At 37.8% G+C, this 17,744-nt stretch overlaps 1 protein-coding gene across 3 annotated transcripts in view; it reads right to left on the bottom strand.

The window, feature by feature from the left end:
- Positions 1-3,972: 3,972 nt before the first annotated feature.
- Positions 3,973-17,744, bottom strand: part of KAT2B (lysine acetyltransferase 2B) — a 114,116-nt gene continuing 100,344 nt past the window's right edge. For 2 of the 3 annotated variants that reach the window (XM_034955954.3, XM_034955956.3), the window contains 5 exons: positions 11,952-12,066; positions 10,370-10,406; positions 10,063-10,126; positions 9,882-9,966; positions 3,973-6,048 (listed from right to left, as the gene is read on the bottom strand). In XM_034955954.3, coding sequence (XP_034811845.1) covers positions 5,855-6,048; positions 9,882-9,966; positions 10,063-10,126; positions 10,370-10,406; positions 11,952-12,066 — 495 coding nt within the window. In that variant the 3' untranslated portion in view covers positions 3,973-5,854. The remainder of the gene's footprint in view (positions 6,049-9,881; positions 9,967-10,062; positions 10,127-10,369; positions 10,407-11,951; positions 12,067-17,744) is intronic. The other variant, XM_034955955.3, reaches the window with a different exon arrangement.

Here is a 17,744-nt window from a genome sequence, read left to right as displayed (position 1 = left end):
TCGTGGAATATTACAATAGTATACTCTTCAGCAATAAAAAGGAATGAACTTCTGATACATATTACAATGTGGATGAGCCAGACCCCAGGAAGTACAAACTGTGACCCCATTTATATGAAATCAAGTAACACACAAAACGAATCTATGGTGACAAAAATCAGAAGTCGTTTTCTGGAGACAGGGAAGGAGAATTGACCTGAAAGGGGCACGAGGGAACTTTTCTTAGGTGATAAGAATGTCCTGTCTTTAGGGTCATGATTATACTGGTGTAGACAATTGCCAAAAGTCATCAAACTTAGCACCTAAGACCTATGCTTTTTAATAGAGACAGGGTCTCACAATGTTAGGCCATGCTGGTCTCAAACTCCTGGGCTCAAGCGATCCTCCTGCCTTGGCCTCCCAAAGTACTGGGATTATAGGCATGACCCACCACACCTGGCCTGACCGGTGCATTTTCTTCTATGTTAACTATACCTCAATTTTTAAAAATGTTTTTCGTTTTGAGATGGTGTTTCGCTCTTGTTGCCCAGGCTGGAGTGCAATGATGCAATCTCGGCTCACTGCAACCTCCACCTCCCAGTTTCAAGTGATTCTCCTGCCTCAGCCTCCCAAGTAGCTGGGATTACAAGCATGTGCCACCATGCCCGACTAATTTTGTATTTTCAGTAGAGACAGGGTTTCATCATGTTGGTTAGGCTGGTCTCAAACTCCTGACCTCAGGTGATCCACCTGCCTCGGCATCCCAAAGTGCTGGGATTACAGGCGTGAGCGACTGTGCCCAGCCTAAAAATGTAGACAGGATCTTGAGTTGTGCACATAGCTACAACTGTACAAGTATGCTTGGGTGTGTTGAGGGATAGGAACAGTGCTGGCACACTAACTTAATAGTACTGTGTGGGAAACTTGAATTAGAGCTTGATCATAAACAGCTGACTTCAACCCAACCTACGGGCTTTCTTATAAAGCTTTGCCTGTCCCACTGATGGGCAGTACTATTGCATAAAAATGCAAATTTCCCATTCACAGATGTTTTTAAGTAGAAACTAGATGTCCATCTGTTAACAGCAGAAGATGGCAGGTTGACAGAGCAAAGATTTTTTTTTTTTTTTTTGAGACAGTCTCGCTGTTACCCAAGCTGGAGTGCAGTGGTACAATCAAGGCTCACATAGCCTTGACCTCCTTGGCTAAGGTAATCCTCCCACCCCTCAACTTCCCAAGTAGCTGGGACCACCACTGTGCACCACCACACTCGGCTAAATGTTTTCTGTGTGTTTTTTTTGATAGAGATATGGTCTCACTACGTTGCCCAGGCTAGTGAGAGCAAAGATTCTTAAACTGGGGTTCATCAATGAACTTCCGGAGGGTCCAAGGACCAAGTGAACTGATATGCAGAAAGTGCACACATGTAAACATGTGCATTATTTTCAGAAGGTCCTTAGCCTCCAAGTTCTCCAGGATTGCTTTTAAAGAACTTCAAACCTAGATAAACTGAGACTGGTAACCCTTGGTTCAGCTCATAAAATTTCATACACATACCCAGAGTCATGTCAAATGAAGATCTTTGGACAACAATAGCCTGTATATACTATGGTGGTCCCATAAGATTATAATACCATATTTTTACTGCACCTTTTCTATGTTTAGATATGTTTAGATACACAAATACTTACCATTGTGTTACAGTTGCCTACAGTATTCAGTACAGTAAAATGCTATACAGGTTTCTAGCCTAAGAGCCATAGGCCATACTATGGAGCTTCAGGACTGTGTAAGTACACTCTAGGATGCTCACACACCAACAAAATCACCTAACATTGCATCTCAGAAGGTATCCCCATCGTTAAGTGGTACATGACTGTATATAAATGTATATACATGTATATAAATACACACACACAAATTACACGTATCATTTCTCATCTTTTTCAACTCCTGATCCTGTGAAAATTGTCGGACTTCCCAATAAGAAGAGGGGGCAGGAAGCTTGACTTTTAATTTTTCTCTGCTTTGTTGAAATAATACTGCTTTTTAATAAACCCAAAGAAAATCTCTAGCTTTGTCATTGTTAGCTTCCTTTTTCCACAAGTAAAGATGTTCCCATAAATAAATCAATATATAAATATATTATATATTTGTATATTTATGTATTTATATATATGAATTTATGTATTTATATGAATTTATGTATTTATATATAAATACATAAATATACATAAATACATTAAAGAGGACCTTTCATAATGCTTATGGTTGTTTTCTCACTTCCTTATAGCATCTTTTTTTTACTTTGTTGAAGCTCTTCCTTCAGAGTATACCTGGAAATCTTTCATTTGCTCTTTTTGTCTCTTTAAATTCATTTTCAGCTCTTTACCTGAGACATTAGTAACATTGTTTTCATCCTGTCAATCTTCATCATCACTTATTGATAGCACTGATACACCCAAAGGAGAAAGTAAATACCACTTTAATACCAGGAGCTTTAAGACTCAGAGCCATCGATTTCAGTCCCTGCCACCACCTTCCCTGTCCACCCTCCACTACCCCCTACACAGATACCTTTTTTCTGCCAGGAAAAAATGTCTCAATGGTCAAGAATTGTAAACCTATATTTCAACAGATGAAAAAAGTATCAACCTAATTACTACCTCTTAAGTAAGAACTTGCAACCATTTCTGACCTTTGATATTCCAGAATAGCTGATTGCTTTTCTTTGGCATTTTCACTTTGCTAAGAGGAGAATGCTAGTTAAGGGATAGAGCAGAGTAGCTCTAACGACAAGAGCTGCCACCAGTTACCCTTCCTTGTGCAGCACTTAGAATCCTTTTAAATAAACACTGAGGGTTAGTCTAAAGAATATTAGCTTAAAGGGGTGACAAATAATAATTAACTGGTCCACAGTACCTCAGTCTGATCTTGTTTCTACTTCTTAGTTTCTGAAAATATAAATTGTCCAGGTAAAATGAAAACCTCAAAGTCTCCCTCTCACCATTTGCTTCTAATAAATATGACCAATTTTTAATTATTGATTGAAGTAGACTTATTCTCCATTACAGAAGTTTTCTTCCTTGAAAGAGGACATACGTCATCTCCTGGCTTCCTTCTGTCTCCTCATTCATTCTTCCCCTGGGAGGGACTTGCCTAATTAAGGAGTTAAGTAAGAACATACTTACCATAGATTATGGACATAGGTTGATATGCCCCGCTGTCACCTGGGCCTCTTCAGCGTCGGCCTGCCTTGAGAGAGCACCACTGCTCTTGGCCTGCACTAAGCTTAATGGGAAAGTCCCTGCCCCATTAGTCGGGGACGGAGCAGCTTGTCAATACATTCTGGGGTACAGAACAGTGGTAGAGAGCAGCTGGTCAATCACATTCTGGGTTTCAGCCTTAGAAAGCTCATTTTCCACAGGTAAAAGGAAGCCACATTCTCCAATATCCATTTTACTAGTATTAAAGGTAATACTTTGGCCATCATATGCCTTTTTTTTTTTTTAACTTCTCAGTTGGTTTAGATTTCATTAGGGAAGAGGGGTTCTCTTGGTTGGGTCCTCTCAAACCCCAAAAGGATATAGTATTCTTTCCTACAGACATCATTTTGAATCACATTAGAAGCTCATATGGGAGATGTTTAAAAATCAGCTGTATTTTTCTCTCATCATATATATTTCACAGATGCAAAGTATAAAAACAAAAATCTTTTAATTTCTAAACCAACAACACTCTTCTTTCAATGAATCTTTTTTGTTATTGTTTAGCGGGTGAGTGGGTAAGATGCAGTGGATAACTCAAAAGACAGAGTAAGTGTCTCTCCTGAAAATCTCTTACTGATGAGCTATGGATTTTTTATGAAACCTCCCCCAAATGCAACAGAATGCTTAAGATCTAAGGTTTAAGGATTCAATTGATGGTCATCAACCAGATCATAATTTGTTCTGTTAACCTCAGCCTACTGAATGAATAAAACACACCACAAGATTGGAAGCTTTTTAAAATATAATTTAAAACTATTTTGTACCAGTACAATATATTAATTTTACAAATGTAAAATTTTTATCAGCTGTTAAAGCATTTGCAAAAACCACACATTCTACTTCAGCTTTATTGCACAATATCTATAAGAAAATATTAATTTTTAAATTAGAAAACATAAAAATGCTTTCAATATAGAAGAGACAATCTGATTTTAAAGACAATACTCTATAAGAATGTCTACTCAGAAAATAACAAACTTTCACAGGATACCAGCTGGACAGATGCTTCAGCAGATCCGGTACAAAGCACTGTTTAAAACCAGTCCAAGATACTTAATCCAAACTGTATGATGATTCTTCATTAGAAATCTAGACACCACTCATGGTGGTTTCTTATACTTTAAAAAGTTGAGGCATTTTCAGTGTGAGCATTCTGAATATCTCTTACATATCAAAAACAATACTTCCAACTCAATAGCCATTTGCAGGGTTCTTTTTCCTTCATGCAGATTATCACTGGCAACTGTTTTTAATGACTATTCATGACCATTTTATTTATGCTGATAGAAAACATCAAGTTAAATACGCTTTTAAAACTTTGTCCTTTACAAAAATCAGTTTATAAATTTGCATCATAAAAATTAGTGTTGAGACCATCAAGATGGCCTTCATTTATATGGTTGTATATTAGTTGGTTTTCCCAGAGTTGGGAATGGCAGATGTCTCACTTTTCTATGTAGTGTAATCAGGAAATAAATCCAAGCACTAAACTGGAATCCCAAGACAGATTAATAAGGTTGCATGATGGATTTTAGGGGGTTATGACCCTGGACGCATATACTAATGTGGGTGTTAAAATACTGACAGCAAACCCTGGTGGGAATTTAATTTACCTCAGACAATAAACATTATCTGGAGAGACATAAAGGAAAATGTTCATTTGCATATTATCAGCGTGGCTGTGTGTATCATAGAAAAGAAAAAGAACCTTTATTAGAACGAGGATTCACCAGATTGATACATATATAGACCACACATCTTTTCCTATTAAAGCATGTTGATTCAATCTCATGTGTTTTCAAGTTTATGCCTTTGTGGGCAGGGAAATTATCTTTTGGAACTTATGGCCTGCATAAGCAAAGTCAAATATGATATTACACATTTGTGTAGAGAAAATAATTATTAAAATAGTGGTTATGTACTAACAAGTTTGTTGTAAGTAGACAGAATTATCAAAAACCTAGATGCTTATTTAAAAAGTTTGCATTATTTAGAATTTCTTCCTTAGGAACCAAAGCAGTTGCTTTCCTGGAACTGCATTTTTCAGAACTGCTCAAAGCACCTCATCTAGATGAGTGTTTTAAAAAATATATATAAAAAGTCTATAAAGAGACTTCAAACATCACATATTTCACCTCTTACAGGCTTTTTTAAAATCATGTATCCTTCCTTAAAGTCCTTCAGAATAAAATAAAAATAAACTCTCACATTCCATTAGAAAAAAATGGAAACATTCATTCATGGTCTGAAAATGTTATGGATTTCCCCAAATTTTGCTACTGTGTGCAATTTCCTCACACACAGGTTTTGAGGAAACCCCTAATCATCTATCATGAAATAGTCAGCTAATGGACATGCCATAGAAAATTTACCTTAATAGTAGTAAATAGATTAAAATCTATTCCATAAAATAAAAATGTCCTATGACTTCAATTTAAATACATATCTGAAAAGCTAAAAGGAGGTTTTTTGTTTTTTCAAAAGTGCTAATTATTACATTTACAAGTCTCTTCAATACATCATGTCCAATTCTTTGTAAAAAACTAAACCACCTTGCTTTAGGCACACTGCTTGGTGAGTTTCTAAGAAGCAGAGGGGAAAAAAAATCACTTGTCAATTAATCCAGCTTCCTTAATTTTACTGAAGAAGAATTTCTCCAGGATATTGGCACATTTGTAGTATTCACTCTCAGGGGGGTTGTACTCTTTGCAATTGGTAAAGACTCGCTGTAAGTCTGCCATGAATAATTTCTTAGACACGTAGTACCTATTCTTGAGGCGTTCACTCATGGTTTTCAGATCTGCACAGGAAAAAAAAATATTAGCAATCTTTGACTCCCTTTAAACACCAGCTGACAAAACTGGGACTGGGAAAGAAATCTATGTTGTTGGTTTGATTACATTTTTATCATCCCAATGCTTTTATTTAAGAGAAATTCTTATGACCAAGGAAAACAGTTCTTAAATCTTAAGTTCATTCTTTTGTGGGTTTTTTAAAAATGTAAAATCACAGCCATTTTAGCATTAAAGGGACCATTATTAGTCATCTGGTTCAATCCCCTATTCAGCACAAGGAAGCTAAGTAGATTAGCAACAATAAGTATGATGAACTGACTACTGTTAGCTATTCAGTCAGAATTATACAGAAGAGGCTCTATCTATACGGAGTAGAGCAGGTGGAACGTTTGTATTCAATCATTTAATTACTTAAAACAATCAGACTGCATTTGTTTCACTAAACTCACAGTTGTTTTGGTGTCATATAGAGAAACTGATAATAAATACATCTGTGAACACACCAGTGCCCTTGCACGTAAAATGATTCAAATGAATTTGCTTCAAGCTCCATCAATGAAATAAGAATAACAAACTTCATTTAATAATCTATTTTCTAAAGCAAGTAAGCCTTGTGAGACTATTGCAAAGAATATTTCCCAATATAGCTACTTGCTTTAAATTGTAGTATTTTACAGGTGAAAACAGTACTCCATCTAAACTGATAAAACTAAAGTAGGGTTTCTTCAATCCTCACTGTCAGGACTAATTTAAGGAATTCTATGCAGATTAGAATAGACGCTAACATTTGTCTATTTATGGTTCCCTGGTTGTCTTGAAGTCTGGCTTTATTGTTAAAAGCTATAATTGTATTAACTATGTGTGGAAAAATAAGTCAAATGGGGAAAAAAAAAACCCACTTCTGACTACCAATATCCCAAATTATAAGTATGTTATAAAATTTCCAGGGGGAAAGAAACCTATAACCAAATACATTGGGATCATCATTTAATAAGGTAAGTAAATGTATGTACAATATCCCCAAATGGGAAGGAATTCATTTGCATCAATATCCTAAATCCACCACAAAAGCATCAAAGAAGAAATGCAAAAAAGCTGCTTCTGCCTATCTCTTGAATAAAGCCTATCTTGGTTAGAGTGTATGTCATCACATCTGTAAATTCAACTTTCAACTTTTCTTTCTTCTCTAAAACAGTTTGGAGAGAGATAAAAATCTAAAAGCGCTAAGAAACACAAAGACTCATCAAATCCCACACTAAATGTCCCATCCAAGTGTGACTGAACAGATCAAAATGTTCTCTCATTTAAAGAAGAAAAAAACAATGAAATTGGCCCTAAGTAAAAGTAGATGTTTACATTCCTTTCACTTTTCCACCTAAATGTCTACCACTTAAGATATGCTGCCCAATATAATATTTATAATGTTTTAAAAGGAAAAAACATGTACCCCCCAAAAAGGGGGAGGAGGAGTAAAAAGATGACACAACACAAAGAAGTTTGTCCAAAAGCTTTTCGAACTTTTTTTAGGAGATGGGTAAGAAAAGATGGAGAGAGCCTAAAATGCAGCAGAAACAAAGCAAGAATTATGGCGGTGTCTGGACTTTTCTGAATAACTATAACCAATTCTGAATACTTCCTTTCTATTCTAAAGCTATAGATAGCATTCTTCTTCCTCTGGCCTTCGTAGAGTTTTTTCAATTGACAAAATGAGGTGGGTTAAAAAAGGTGACTAAATATTGGTGGTACCAAATATAGAGACACCATTAAATTATTCTGTTTTCATGTCCTTTCCCCTTAACTTGGGAATTCTGGGTAAGCAGGAAAACCCTGCCTAGCCATCCATGGGTAACAAGAAGTCATGCTTGGGCCAGACTATACAGCTGATGTCCGGTGTGTGACTCCCTAAGTAAAACAGGTTAGATCCCATCCATATGAGAGAAACAGTTTTTTAGAATTTGGGGAAAGAAAAGTAATGTTATTAGAAAAATCAAATAAGGAAATAGTGGGAAAATGTAAAATTATTGATTTGTCAATCTTGTCTTCAAATACAAGATAATCTTGGGGACAAGACTAAATATTTTACTCAGCATCTGAACAATACCAAGAAAAAAAATACTGCCCTACTGAAGAACACCATTTATAGCTTTAACTTTGTCCAGCACACATTTCAGCCCATCACTGGCCTTGCTCAATTAGGTCAGTTTCCCCCCTTGTGAGAGTCAGCTATGCATACAGGTGGTATCCAACTGGAGAAGTTCACAACCTTCACAGGTGGGACCAAGCAAAACACTTTCAGAAAGCAGGCTGCAAGTAGGCTATGATCGACGGGATCTGCTAGACCTATCGCTGCACGTCATCAGAGTGCATGTGCACAGGGGCTGAAAGGGCCCCAAAGTCACACAGCTTCCCATGGGGGTTTCCCAAAAGAAGCTGAGATGGTCCAGAGGAAGAGGATGCAAAAATCAGTTAATTTATGGTTGGAAATGGACACAAAGAGTTTTAACATATTTTGCACATAGTGGACAATATTGATTCCCAAATCAGCCTTCCATTCAGAATTCTAGACTGAGTCAACCATACCCTTTATTTTCTTGTACTGAAATAAATAGTGGTAAGTCAGAGAGAAGAGAGAAAGAAAAGCATATAGATGTGTGTTCACTTTAAAGGGTGTAGGCTACTGAAATCATTACTACAAATATATAAAATATTCATGTGAAACATTTAAATGCTATAGAAAACACCTGTAAATAACTCAGTTTTCAAGGAGCTAATGCGTCCCTTTCACTCTTCCTTTTCACATTTTTAACACTTCCACAATTTTTTTTTTTTTTGAGATACGGTCTCCCTCCAGTGCCCAGGCTGAAGTGCAGTGGTGCAATCACAGCTCACTACAGCCTCAAACTCCCAGGCTCAAGTGATCCTCCAACCTCAGCCTCCCAAGTAGCTGGGGCCTCAGGCGTGTGCCACTGCACCTGGCTAATTTTTTACTTTTTGTAGAGACAGGGTCTCACTACATTACCCAAGCTGGACTTTCACAATTCTTAGCACCTGGAATAGATTACAGGTAGAAAAGAGACAGAAGACTCTGGCTCTGTCCAAAAATATGGCCACATAGCTGATAAAAAGAAAACATTTCAACTGGTTGCCACCCATACAATGCCAAATTAGTTTAATTTGAGCGACCTCAATTGATTCAATTAATCATTAATTTTAGAGTGGTGTGGCACAGCACCAAACTGCACAATTCTACATTTCTGAAGACATCCTTTTTTGTTTGATTTTGGATATGAGACAAAGCGTAAAATAAAGAGTATATACAGTGACATTAACAGTACCCATCAAGGGCATGGAAAATCAAGAATTGTGGTAAGTAGAATTTCTCCCTCTGAAAGTACAGCAGTCAAGTAGTTTAATCTAACTTCTTTCATTATTATCCTGAATAATTATTCAAAGGAATACCTATTTACGACAGACGCAAAGCATATCAAGAGGATAAGCTGATGTTTTTCTATTTGCACCAAAGAGTTAGAATATAAGCAAAGTTATATCTAAAGTGCCAGCTTTCAAATCTAGTGCTGTCTGCAGTTACCCTGGATTTTCTGCGTCTAGTGTCGTTAAGCTCATGTGGGCTCTAAACGACAGCTGCAGAATGTCTCTAATGAACACAGCCACCCACTTCTCTGCCATCACTGACCCGCCACGGTGCATGGAATCCCACCACCCGTCATACACTTCCTACCCTAAGCAGAGGAGTACAAATCAACCTCAGCAACCATTTGTCCCCCACACCGCCATCCAGAGTTTTAAATCTATACTTAGAAAATGTTAATGGCATTACCCATGGGGAACCTTATAACTTCATAATATCCTGGAGCTTCTGTTCTCTTCACAGGTTCCATGAAGGGCCAAGCGCTTTGATGGCTCTTGGGTAAAGAAAAAAGTAAGGTATCTAATATGGAAATTCCATGTGGGAAATCATTTCAAAATATTTGCATGAGGTGAATAAAGAGGACACCCACCTTCACCTGCTGGAGGATGCTCTTGAGCGTGCTGTAAAGCTGGTCAGGGTCTCTGGGCTCTTTACTTGAAAGGAAAAAGGGAAACAAGGAGCAATGATTAGAGTTTTACCCTATTGCCAGCTGATTACTATTCAGCTCATTCTTACAAAAACCTAAAATTGGAACCATTCCAGAATGTTTTAGGAAACTCAAAACCCACCAACGGTTGTGTTAGTGATTACAATTAGTTTGCCGTTTTTCTTTAAGTTGCTTGGTGGGGAAAAAAAAAAATCACTTCCATTAACATCCTCTTGCCCGTCATACTTACCTTTTCTCTTTTCCACTTGGTTTCCAGCCTGTCTCTCCTATATGTCAACAAAGTGAAACACTGAATGAGAAATGCTTTTGGTCAAGAGAATAACATAGTTAATACTTATCAAAAACAAGAAATTATAGGCATGACTCAATAAAAGTCTACTTCTGAGAGAAGACTGAAATTAATGGCAATTAGTTACTTCCTTATACCACTAACAATATAAAACATTTCCAAGACTAACAACGCTGCCCCATATGTTAGTGTTTTAAAGCAGGAACACCAACCTTTCAGTGGAGAGCATAAAAAATAAATACGTACAGTACTGTGGGCCTGTGTATTTTTTAAACTGAAAGTCAAATTTTTGGCTGATCACCCTGTAAAAGAGTTAAGCTGTTATTTTAGGTCAGAACAAACTCTGTCCTGGTCTCTGTTCTATTTGGCTAAGGCCCTGCTTGTAATGCAAGAAAGTTTAGTGTAGCAGATAGAAAACAGCCTGGAGTCTGACAGATCTGGATGTGATTTCCTGTTCTTTCCTTAAAAGGTAACTCACCCTAAATAAGAGTAAGTTGCCTCTCAGTTTATCAATCTATAAAACAGAACCCTAAAAATTAGGTGGTTTTATCCCTGTTGAGAGTAGTTAATGTACAAAAAAAAAAAAAAAAAAAAAAAACAGATAAATGCGTGGCACAAGTAGGCATTCAATGATATGGTTGCTATTATGTCATTAATAGAGATAATACATGGAAGTAGAATTTCTGGATTTAGCATAAAAGTAAGATCTGCCAGAGGGCACATGTAATAAAGTGATATATCTTGTCCAAATAACATCTTATTTTTTCTGGAAAATTTTTGCTTGTTTGATTTTGTTTTATTAAAGCTTAAATATACTAAAAAGAACTTGGATTTGAACTGAACAAAATTGCCAAATGATATTCAATGGCTTTTGACCTATAAAAACAACTATTTGGTATGGTTTAACCCAACACAACTCAACTCTAACATACAGACAAGAACCCTTAGGAAAACTACTGTAAAATAGGGAATATGAAACAAGGTATATGATTTCCACCACACATAACAAATAGTATTTTTTAGAAGTTTGGGGAGACTAGTCAAGCACAGATCTTGGAGGCTGCAACCATGGTGGCAATGAGACATGGTGCAAACAGTAAGGTGTTTGGCCATCAGAACTGGGCTGCTTCTAATTCTGACCGTTACTGGCTATGTGCCCTTTAACAGTAAATGATCTAACTGCTTTGGAACTCGATTTCCCCATTTATAAAATAGGATTCCCTGCTTTCAAGGTTGCATATGTGTAATAATTCGCACTGTGCTACAAATGGCAGACTCTTAATAAGTGGTGGATATTAACAGCTATTACAAGGGGGCATCTAAGCTCCCTTTGGTTTGTTTGTATTGGGTGGTAGGGAAGACATAAAAGGATGACATTTGCTGCCTTCTTAAAAGACTAGAGATAACACAGAGACGGGCAGGGCAATAAAGCTTTCGAAGTTACTGCATTCTGGAAATTGTTTCAAACACAAACCACGGCATTACTAAAAAATTTCGCTTTTAAAAGAAGGTCTATACGTACTAATTCCAGGAATGCTTTCTATAGGAATCTGTCGAACTCCATCTTTAAAACATGAAAGTCCAGGGTAAACTTTTCGAATTTGTGCCTGTTTTCTTTCAATCAGCTTTTTAATTATCTGTAAAGCACAGGAAGGAAATGTGTTTAGGGAAAGAAGTCTATGGATACAGTTCAAGTCAGTCAACCTAATGAAATGTTTTCCTAACAAAACAGTCTTTTTTATGAAATAAGATGGGAGAAAGGGGTGAATGCTATTTAACAAGTAAGAAATGAACAGATTATATTATACCATGTCTATTTAGTGACATTCACAAAAACATCTTTGAGTTACTTGTCCCTGACATCCAGAAAAGCCAATATTGAGAAAACACACAGCCCCTAGGGCCCACTTGTCATCTGTAGCATAAGAGCCAATTATTTTGCCCTGCTTCTCTGAGGAGGCTCTGCCAGAATTACAGGAAAGCAGCCCTGAGCATTCACTACTCAGTCAAGTGACAGAACCTCTTCACTTCCCATAAGTAGGAACTGTTCCCTTCAGACTAGAGAAGCAGGTAAACGGGCCCCAGAAAGTCCCAAAAGCCTACAGTAGTTAAAGCTTTACTATTTAAAATTTTCAAGGCTGGAGCTCCAACCTATTCTGGCTGCATCAAAAAAGCAGCTCTATAATAGTAGGCTGTCATGAGAAGAAAGAAAAGAATAATGCAATTTAAAGTATCATCTATTAAAGCAACACAACCATGACATGAGCCATCACACTGACTGAGAAATTTTGAGAGATGTTTTGTTTGTTTTGTAAAATAATTATTAATATGCTGAGGTAACTACTTCCAAGACACTGAGGTTATCCCTTTAATTAAAAAAAAAAAAAAAAAAAAACTAAAAAAATCCCATCCGGAAATTAAACATATCATAACGAAATTTTGGAAAAATGAAACAAAACAATAGAAATCACTAATTGCATTCACAAAGGAAAACAAAAAAATCTACTTCCTGATTGATTTCAAACATATAGCTGGTAAATACTGCAGCATGAATATGTAATCCTAACAGTTAAACAAATAACTTCATAAAATGAATGGGACTAGTAAAAGTATATTCCTAGTAAATCTAGATCAGTGCTGTCCAATAGAGACATAATACAAGCCACGCATGTAATTTAAATTTTTCTACTAGCCGCATTTTTAAAAGGCAAAAAGAAACAGGTGAAATTGATTTTAATAATGTATTTCATTTAACCCATTATATCTAAAGTCATTGTAACATACAATTGGAAAAAAGTGTAAGATATTTTACATTGCTGTATTCATATGAACTCTTGAAAATCAGAGGATTGGCCAGGTGCAGTGGCTCACACCTGTAATCCCAGCACTTTGGGAGGCCGAGGTGGGTGGATCACTTGAGGTGAGGAGCTCGAGACCAGCCTGGCCAACACGGTGAAACCCCATTTCTACTAAAAATACAAAAAATGAGCTGGGCATGGTAGTGCACGCCTGTAATCCCAGTTACACAGGAGGCTGGGACAGGAGAATTGCTTGAACCTGGGAGGTGGAGGTTGCAGTGAACCAAGATTGTGCCATTGCACTCCAGCCTGGGTGACAGAGCGAGACTTCCTCTTAAAAAAAAAAAAAGAAAAAGAAAGAAAAGAAAATCAGAGGATTTTATACTTACAGCATGCCTTAATTTTGACTAACCACATATCAAGTCCTCAGTAGCCACATGTGGCTAGTGACTGCTACTTTTGACAAGGCTGATCTAGATGGGTGCTTTCCATTTATTTATTTTAAGTCCATTTATTTATTATAAGTCCAAATCTTAAAAAAAAGAAAAAAGAAAAAAGAAACCTGGCTGGGCTTGGTGGCTCACGCCTGTAATCCCAGCACTTTGGGAGGCCGAGGTGGGCAGATCACGAGGTCAGGAGATCGAGACCATCCTGGCTAACACAGTGAAACCCCTTCTCTACTAAAAATTACAAAAAATTAGCTGGGCGTGGTGGCGGGCGCCTGTAGTCCCAGCTACTCGGGAGGCTGAGGAAGGAGAATGGTGGGAACCCAGGAGGCAGAGCTTGCAGTGAGCCAAGATCATGCCACTGCACTCCAGCCTGGGTGACAGAGTGAGACTCTGTCTCAAAAAAAAAAAAAAAAAAAAAAAAGAATCCCAAGGGCAGTCTCTTAAATCGACACCTTCAGAGAATATGCTGAAGACTGTTTCAATTTGAAAAGTTTCCTTCTCTTCACCAAGGGACTCTCAAATGCAATGACCTACAGATGGCTTCCACTCACCTCATGTAGCACCTTAAAGATTGTGGGCTCCTGAGAAGTGACTGTTAATGGGAATGGGAGGCATCCTAAGCTCTCTGTACCTCCAGTAATCAGTATGGAGAAGAGATCTTTTTTAATTTATTGTTTTCATTTTAGATACGGGGGGTATTATGGGTATACTGTGTGATGCTGAGGTTTGGGCTTCTAATGATCTCACTGCCCAAGTAGTGAGCACAGTACCTGACAGGTAGTTTTTCAACCCTTACTCCTCTCCCTCTCTTGCCTCTTTTGGAAACTCCAGTGTCTACTGTTCCCATCTTTGTGAGCATATATCCCCAATGTTCAGCTCCCACTTATAACAGAAAACATGCAGTATTTTGTTTTCTGTTCCTGTGTTAATCTGCTTAGGATAATGGCCCCAGCTAAACCCACACTGTTGCAAAGGACATGATTTTGTTCTTTTTTATGGCTGCATAATATTTCATGGTGTATATGTACTACATTTTCTTTATCCAATCTACCTTTGATGGGCACCTGGATTGATTTCATGTCTTTGTTATTGTGAATAGCGCTGCAATGAACATAAAAGCACATGTATCTTTTTGTAAGAACAATTTATTTTCCTTCGGGTATATGCTCAGTAATAGGATTGCTGTGTGGAATGGTAATTCTATTTTTAATTCTTTGAGAAATCTCCAAACTGCTTTCCACAGGGGCTGAACTAATTTGCATTCCCACCAAGAGTGTATAAGCATTCCCTTTTCTCCACAGCTTTGCCAACATCTGTTATTTTTTTAACTTCTTAATAATAGCCATTCTGACTGGTGTGAGATGGTATCACATTGTGGTTTTGACTTGCATCTCAGAAAGGAGATATTTTCATTGTGTTCTAGTGTATTAACTTCACCTCCCTAGAAAATATATTCAACTCCCTACCATGACGATAAAATCAATGCCTTCCAAATGAAAGTATGTCCTCATCTTCTTCTCCTGAAGTCCATAGCTCAGTCCTATGATCTACTGCTGTCAGTTTGAGGGTTTCCCAAAGCAGAAAATTTCAGTGGAGTAGTTCTCCATCTCCAATACATCACCCAGTCTTTGCATGTCTCCTTATAAAAACTGCATTGAGTTTCCCCATCCTTACTTTGGCTTCTCCAACCCCAATTCCTTGTATTGTCACATGTAGATTAAGATTTAAGAACTTATCCCCCCACCCACCACCCAGCCTATCCACACATACATGTACATAGGTATATGTATGTATACACACACACACACACACACACACACAGGCACATATATACCCAATTATGCTTGCCCATAGCCTATTCGCACTTTCTCAAATAGTGCCTTCATCACCGACATAACAATGGTCCTACCTGTTCATGTGCCCACAAATCTGTTTACATTGGACTCGGAGCCTCTGCTAATGCAGATTTCATTACCAGGCTGCCCAGTTCAAAACAAATGTCCCACAAAGCCATGTCAGGTGACATGAGGCCCCTACAGATCCTACCTTTCCCTTGGAGTCAACACTCACAAAGTAGCACTTAACTCTCCACTCTTGGTCCACCTGTCCAACTATACTAGTTTTCTCTCTCTATCTCTACTAATGACAAGTACAACTTATTCTGCTCCTATATACTTTTAGGGGCTAGGAAATGCCTCAGAATATTCACTGTTTCTTTGCTGCCACCATGAATCCCTACCTTCCTTGAGGGGTTTTTCACAGTTGGAATAAATAATACTTATAAAAAATCAACTGAATTCTGTGGAAAAAAATACTACATGAATCCAAATATATTTTTATTGAAGTGACTTCAGATAGCTTTTTTAAAAACTAGGTTAAGATCTCCAAACCTCCATCACCCATTCAACGGAATGTGTGAGGGAAGGCTGGAGGCAGAGGGGGAGGAGAGAAAAAAGAATGGGGAGGGAGCCTTGGCTTCTAAAAAGTTGACTGCTTTGTTAGCCATCTAAAATAGCTCTGCGCTTCTGGCGTTCCCCTGTAGGTTTGAAGGGCCAACAGATCATGTACAATGTGAATTTGCAGACTCTGCCAAGGGAATCCTGCTCTCAGCTAACACCGTGGGGATGAATTAGTGCTGCTGGGAGGAGGAATGAGGAAAGAGCAGCTGACAGCGGGGTGATGGCTTTAGTTGGCCAGCAGCCTCTAATGCGGAACGATGTGCTGCTGAATCCAGACCTGCTCATTAAGCTCCAGAGAGAACAATGAGGAAAGCCAGCTCTTCAGAGAGACAGGGAGAGAGAGGAGCCTGCTGTGCTTTATTAACTCTTCCAAGTGCCTACTTGGAATTCTCTCTTAGGCTGACATCTTTGAACAAAAAGCAACAAAAGTTGTTTGTATTTTCCAAAAAAAAAAAAAAGCCTTTGCTCACTTCCCCAGGAAACACAAGAACAAGACTGAGCCACTTTAAGTAAAAGAAAAATACTTAATGAGTAACTACTATGCACCAGACACTGTGTAAAAAGCTTTAGGGCTGTTAGGTAGATAATGCCTGACAAAAAACTAAGAACTGGGATTAAGGAGGTTAGTAGAAACCAGAAAACAAAGACGGGTATAAGACAGATGTCCTCCTAAGCTATTTGTTAGAGAAAAGTGCACTAAACGAATAACAGAAGTATCAAGTGGGATTGATGTGGGATGACACAGCTGCAAACTCCACCCAACTGGGGGCAGCCAGGAGGTGATCCTGGACTTAACACACAAAGTTCTTTCTTTCAATAAATGGCCTTTGTGTACTCCCCAGTTCTGTTCTTTTCATCATGAGTGGTTTTTTTTCTGCCTTAGAAAATTTAAAATTATTATGTATTCAACTCTGTCAACCTTTCCCTTTTACTGCTTCTCTTTTCATTCATATGCATAAAAAAAGTCACCTCAATACCAGATAACAAATCACTTAATACCTAGAAGGATAAGCCTTCAGAACTTGCCAAGTAAAAGCAGAGATTAATATACAGTAAGGTAAATGTCTATGTAAGATGAATAACTGAAATTCAAATAGGTGGATCAAACTGGTGCTAGAGAAGTTCAGAAGAGGAACTGGAACACACCCTGAAACGGTTTGATTTATGTGTGTGCTGAGTGAAGGGGGTGGCTAATAGACAAAGACACTTTGGAGAATAGTAAATAGATGCACTTGGAGTATTTGGAGATGAAAGTAAAGAGATAAGAGTGGAAACAATAATTGAGGCCAGAATGCAAAATGGCTTGAAGGTGAAGTTAAAATATGTCACCATATTTTACATATTTTGTATTGTACACAAATTTAAAAAGTAATGACTCTTGTAGAAATGGTAACCGAGAAAGGAAACAGATCAAGGATACCTTTAAAGAAATCTATGGCCAGGAGCGATGGCTCACACCTGTAATCCCAACAATTTGGGAGGCCGAGGCAGGTGGATCACTTGAGGTCAGGAGTTCGAGACCAGCCTGGCCAACATGGTGAAACGCTGTCTCCACTAAAAATAAGAAAAATTGGCTGGGTATGGTAGCACACACCTGTAATCTTAGCTA

This window comes from Pan paniscus, chromosome 2 (assembly GCF_029289425.2).
Source record: "Pan paniscus chromosome 2, NHGRI_mPanPan1-v2.0_pri, whole genome shotgun sequence".
In the NCBI taxonomy this organism is placed as follows: Eukaryota; Metazoa; Chordata; class Mammalia; order Primates; family Hominidae; genus Pan; species Pan paniscus.
The sequence above is the reverse complement of the archived record's forward strand: the minus strand, read 5'-3'. Positions and strand labels throughout refer to the sequence as shown.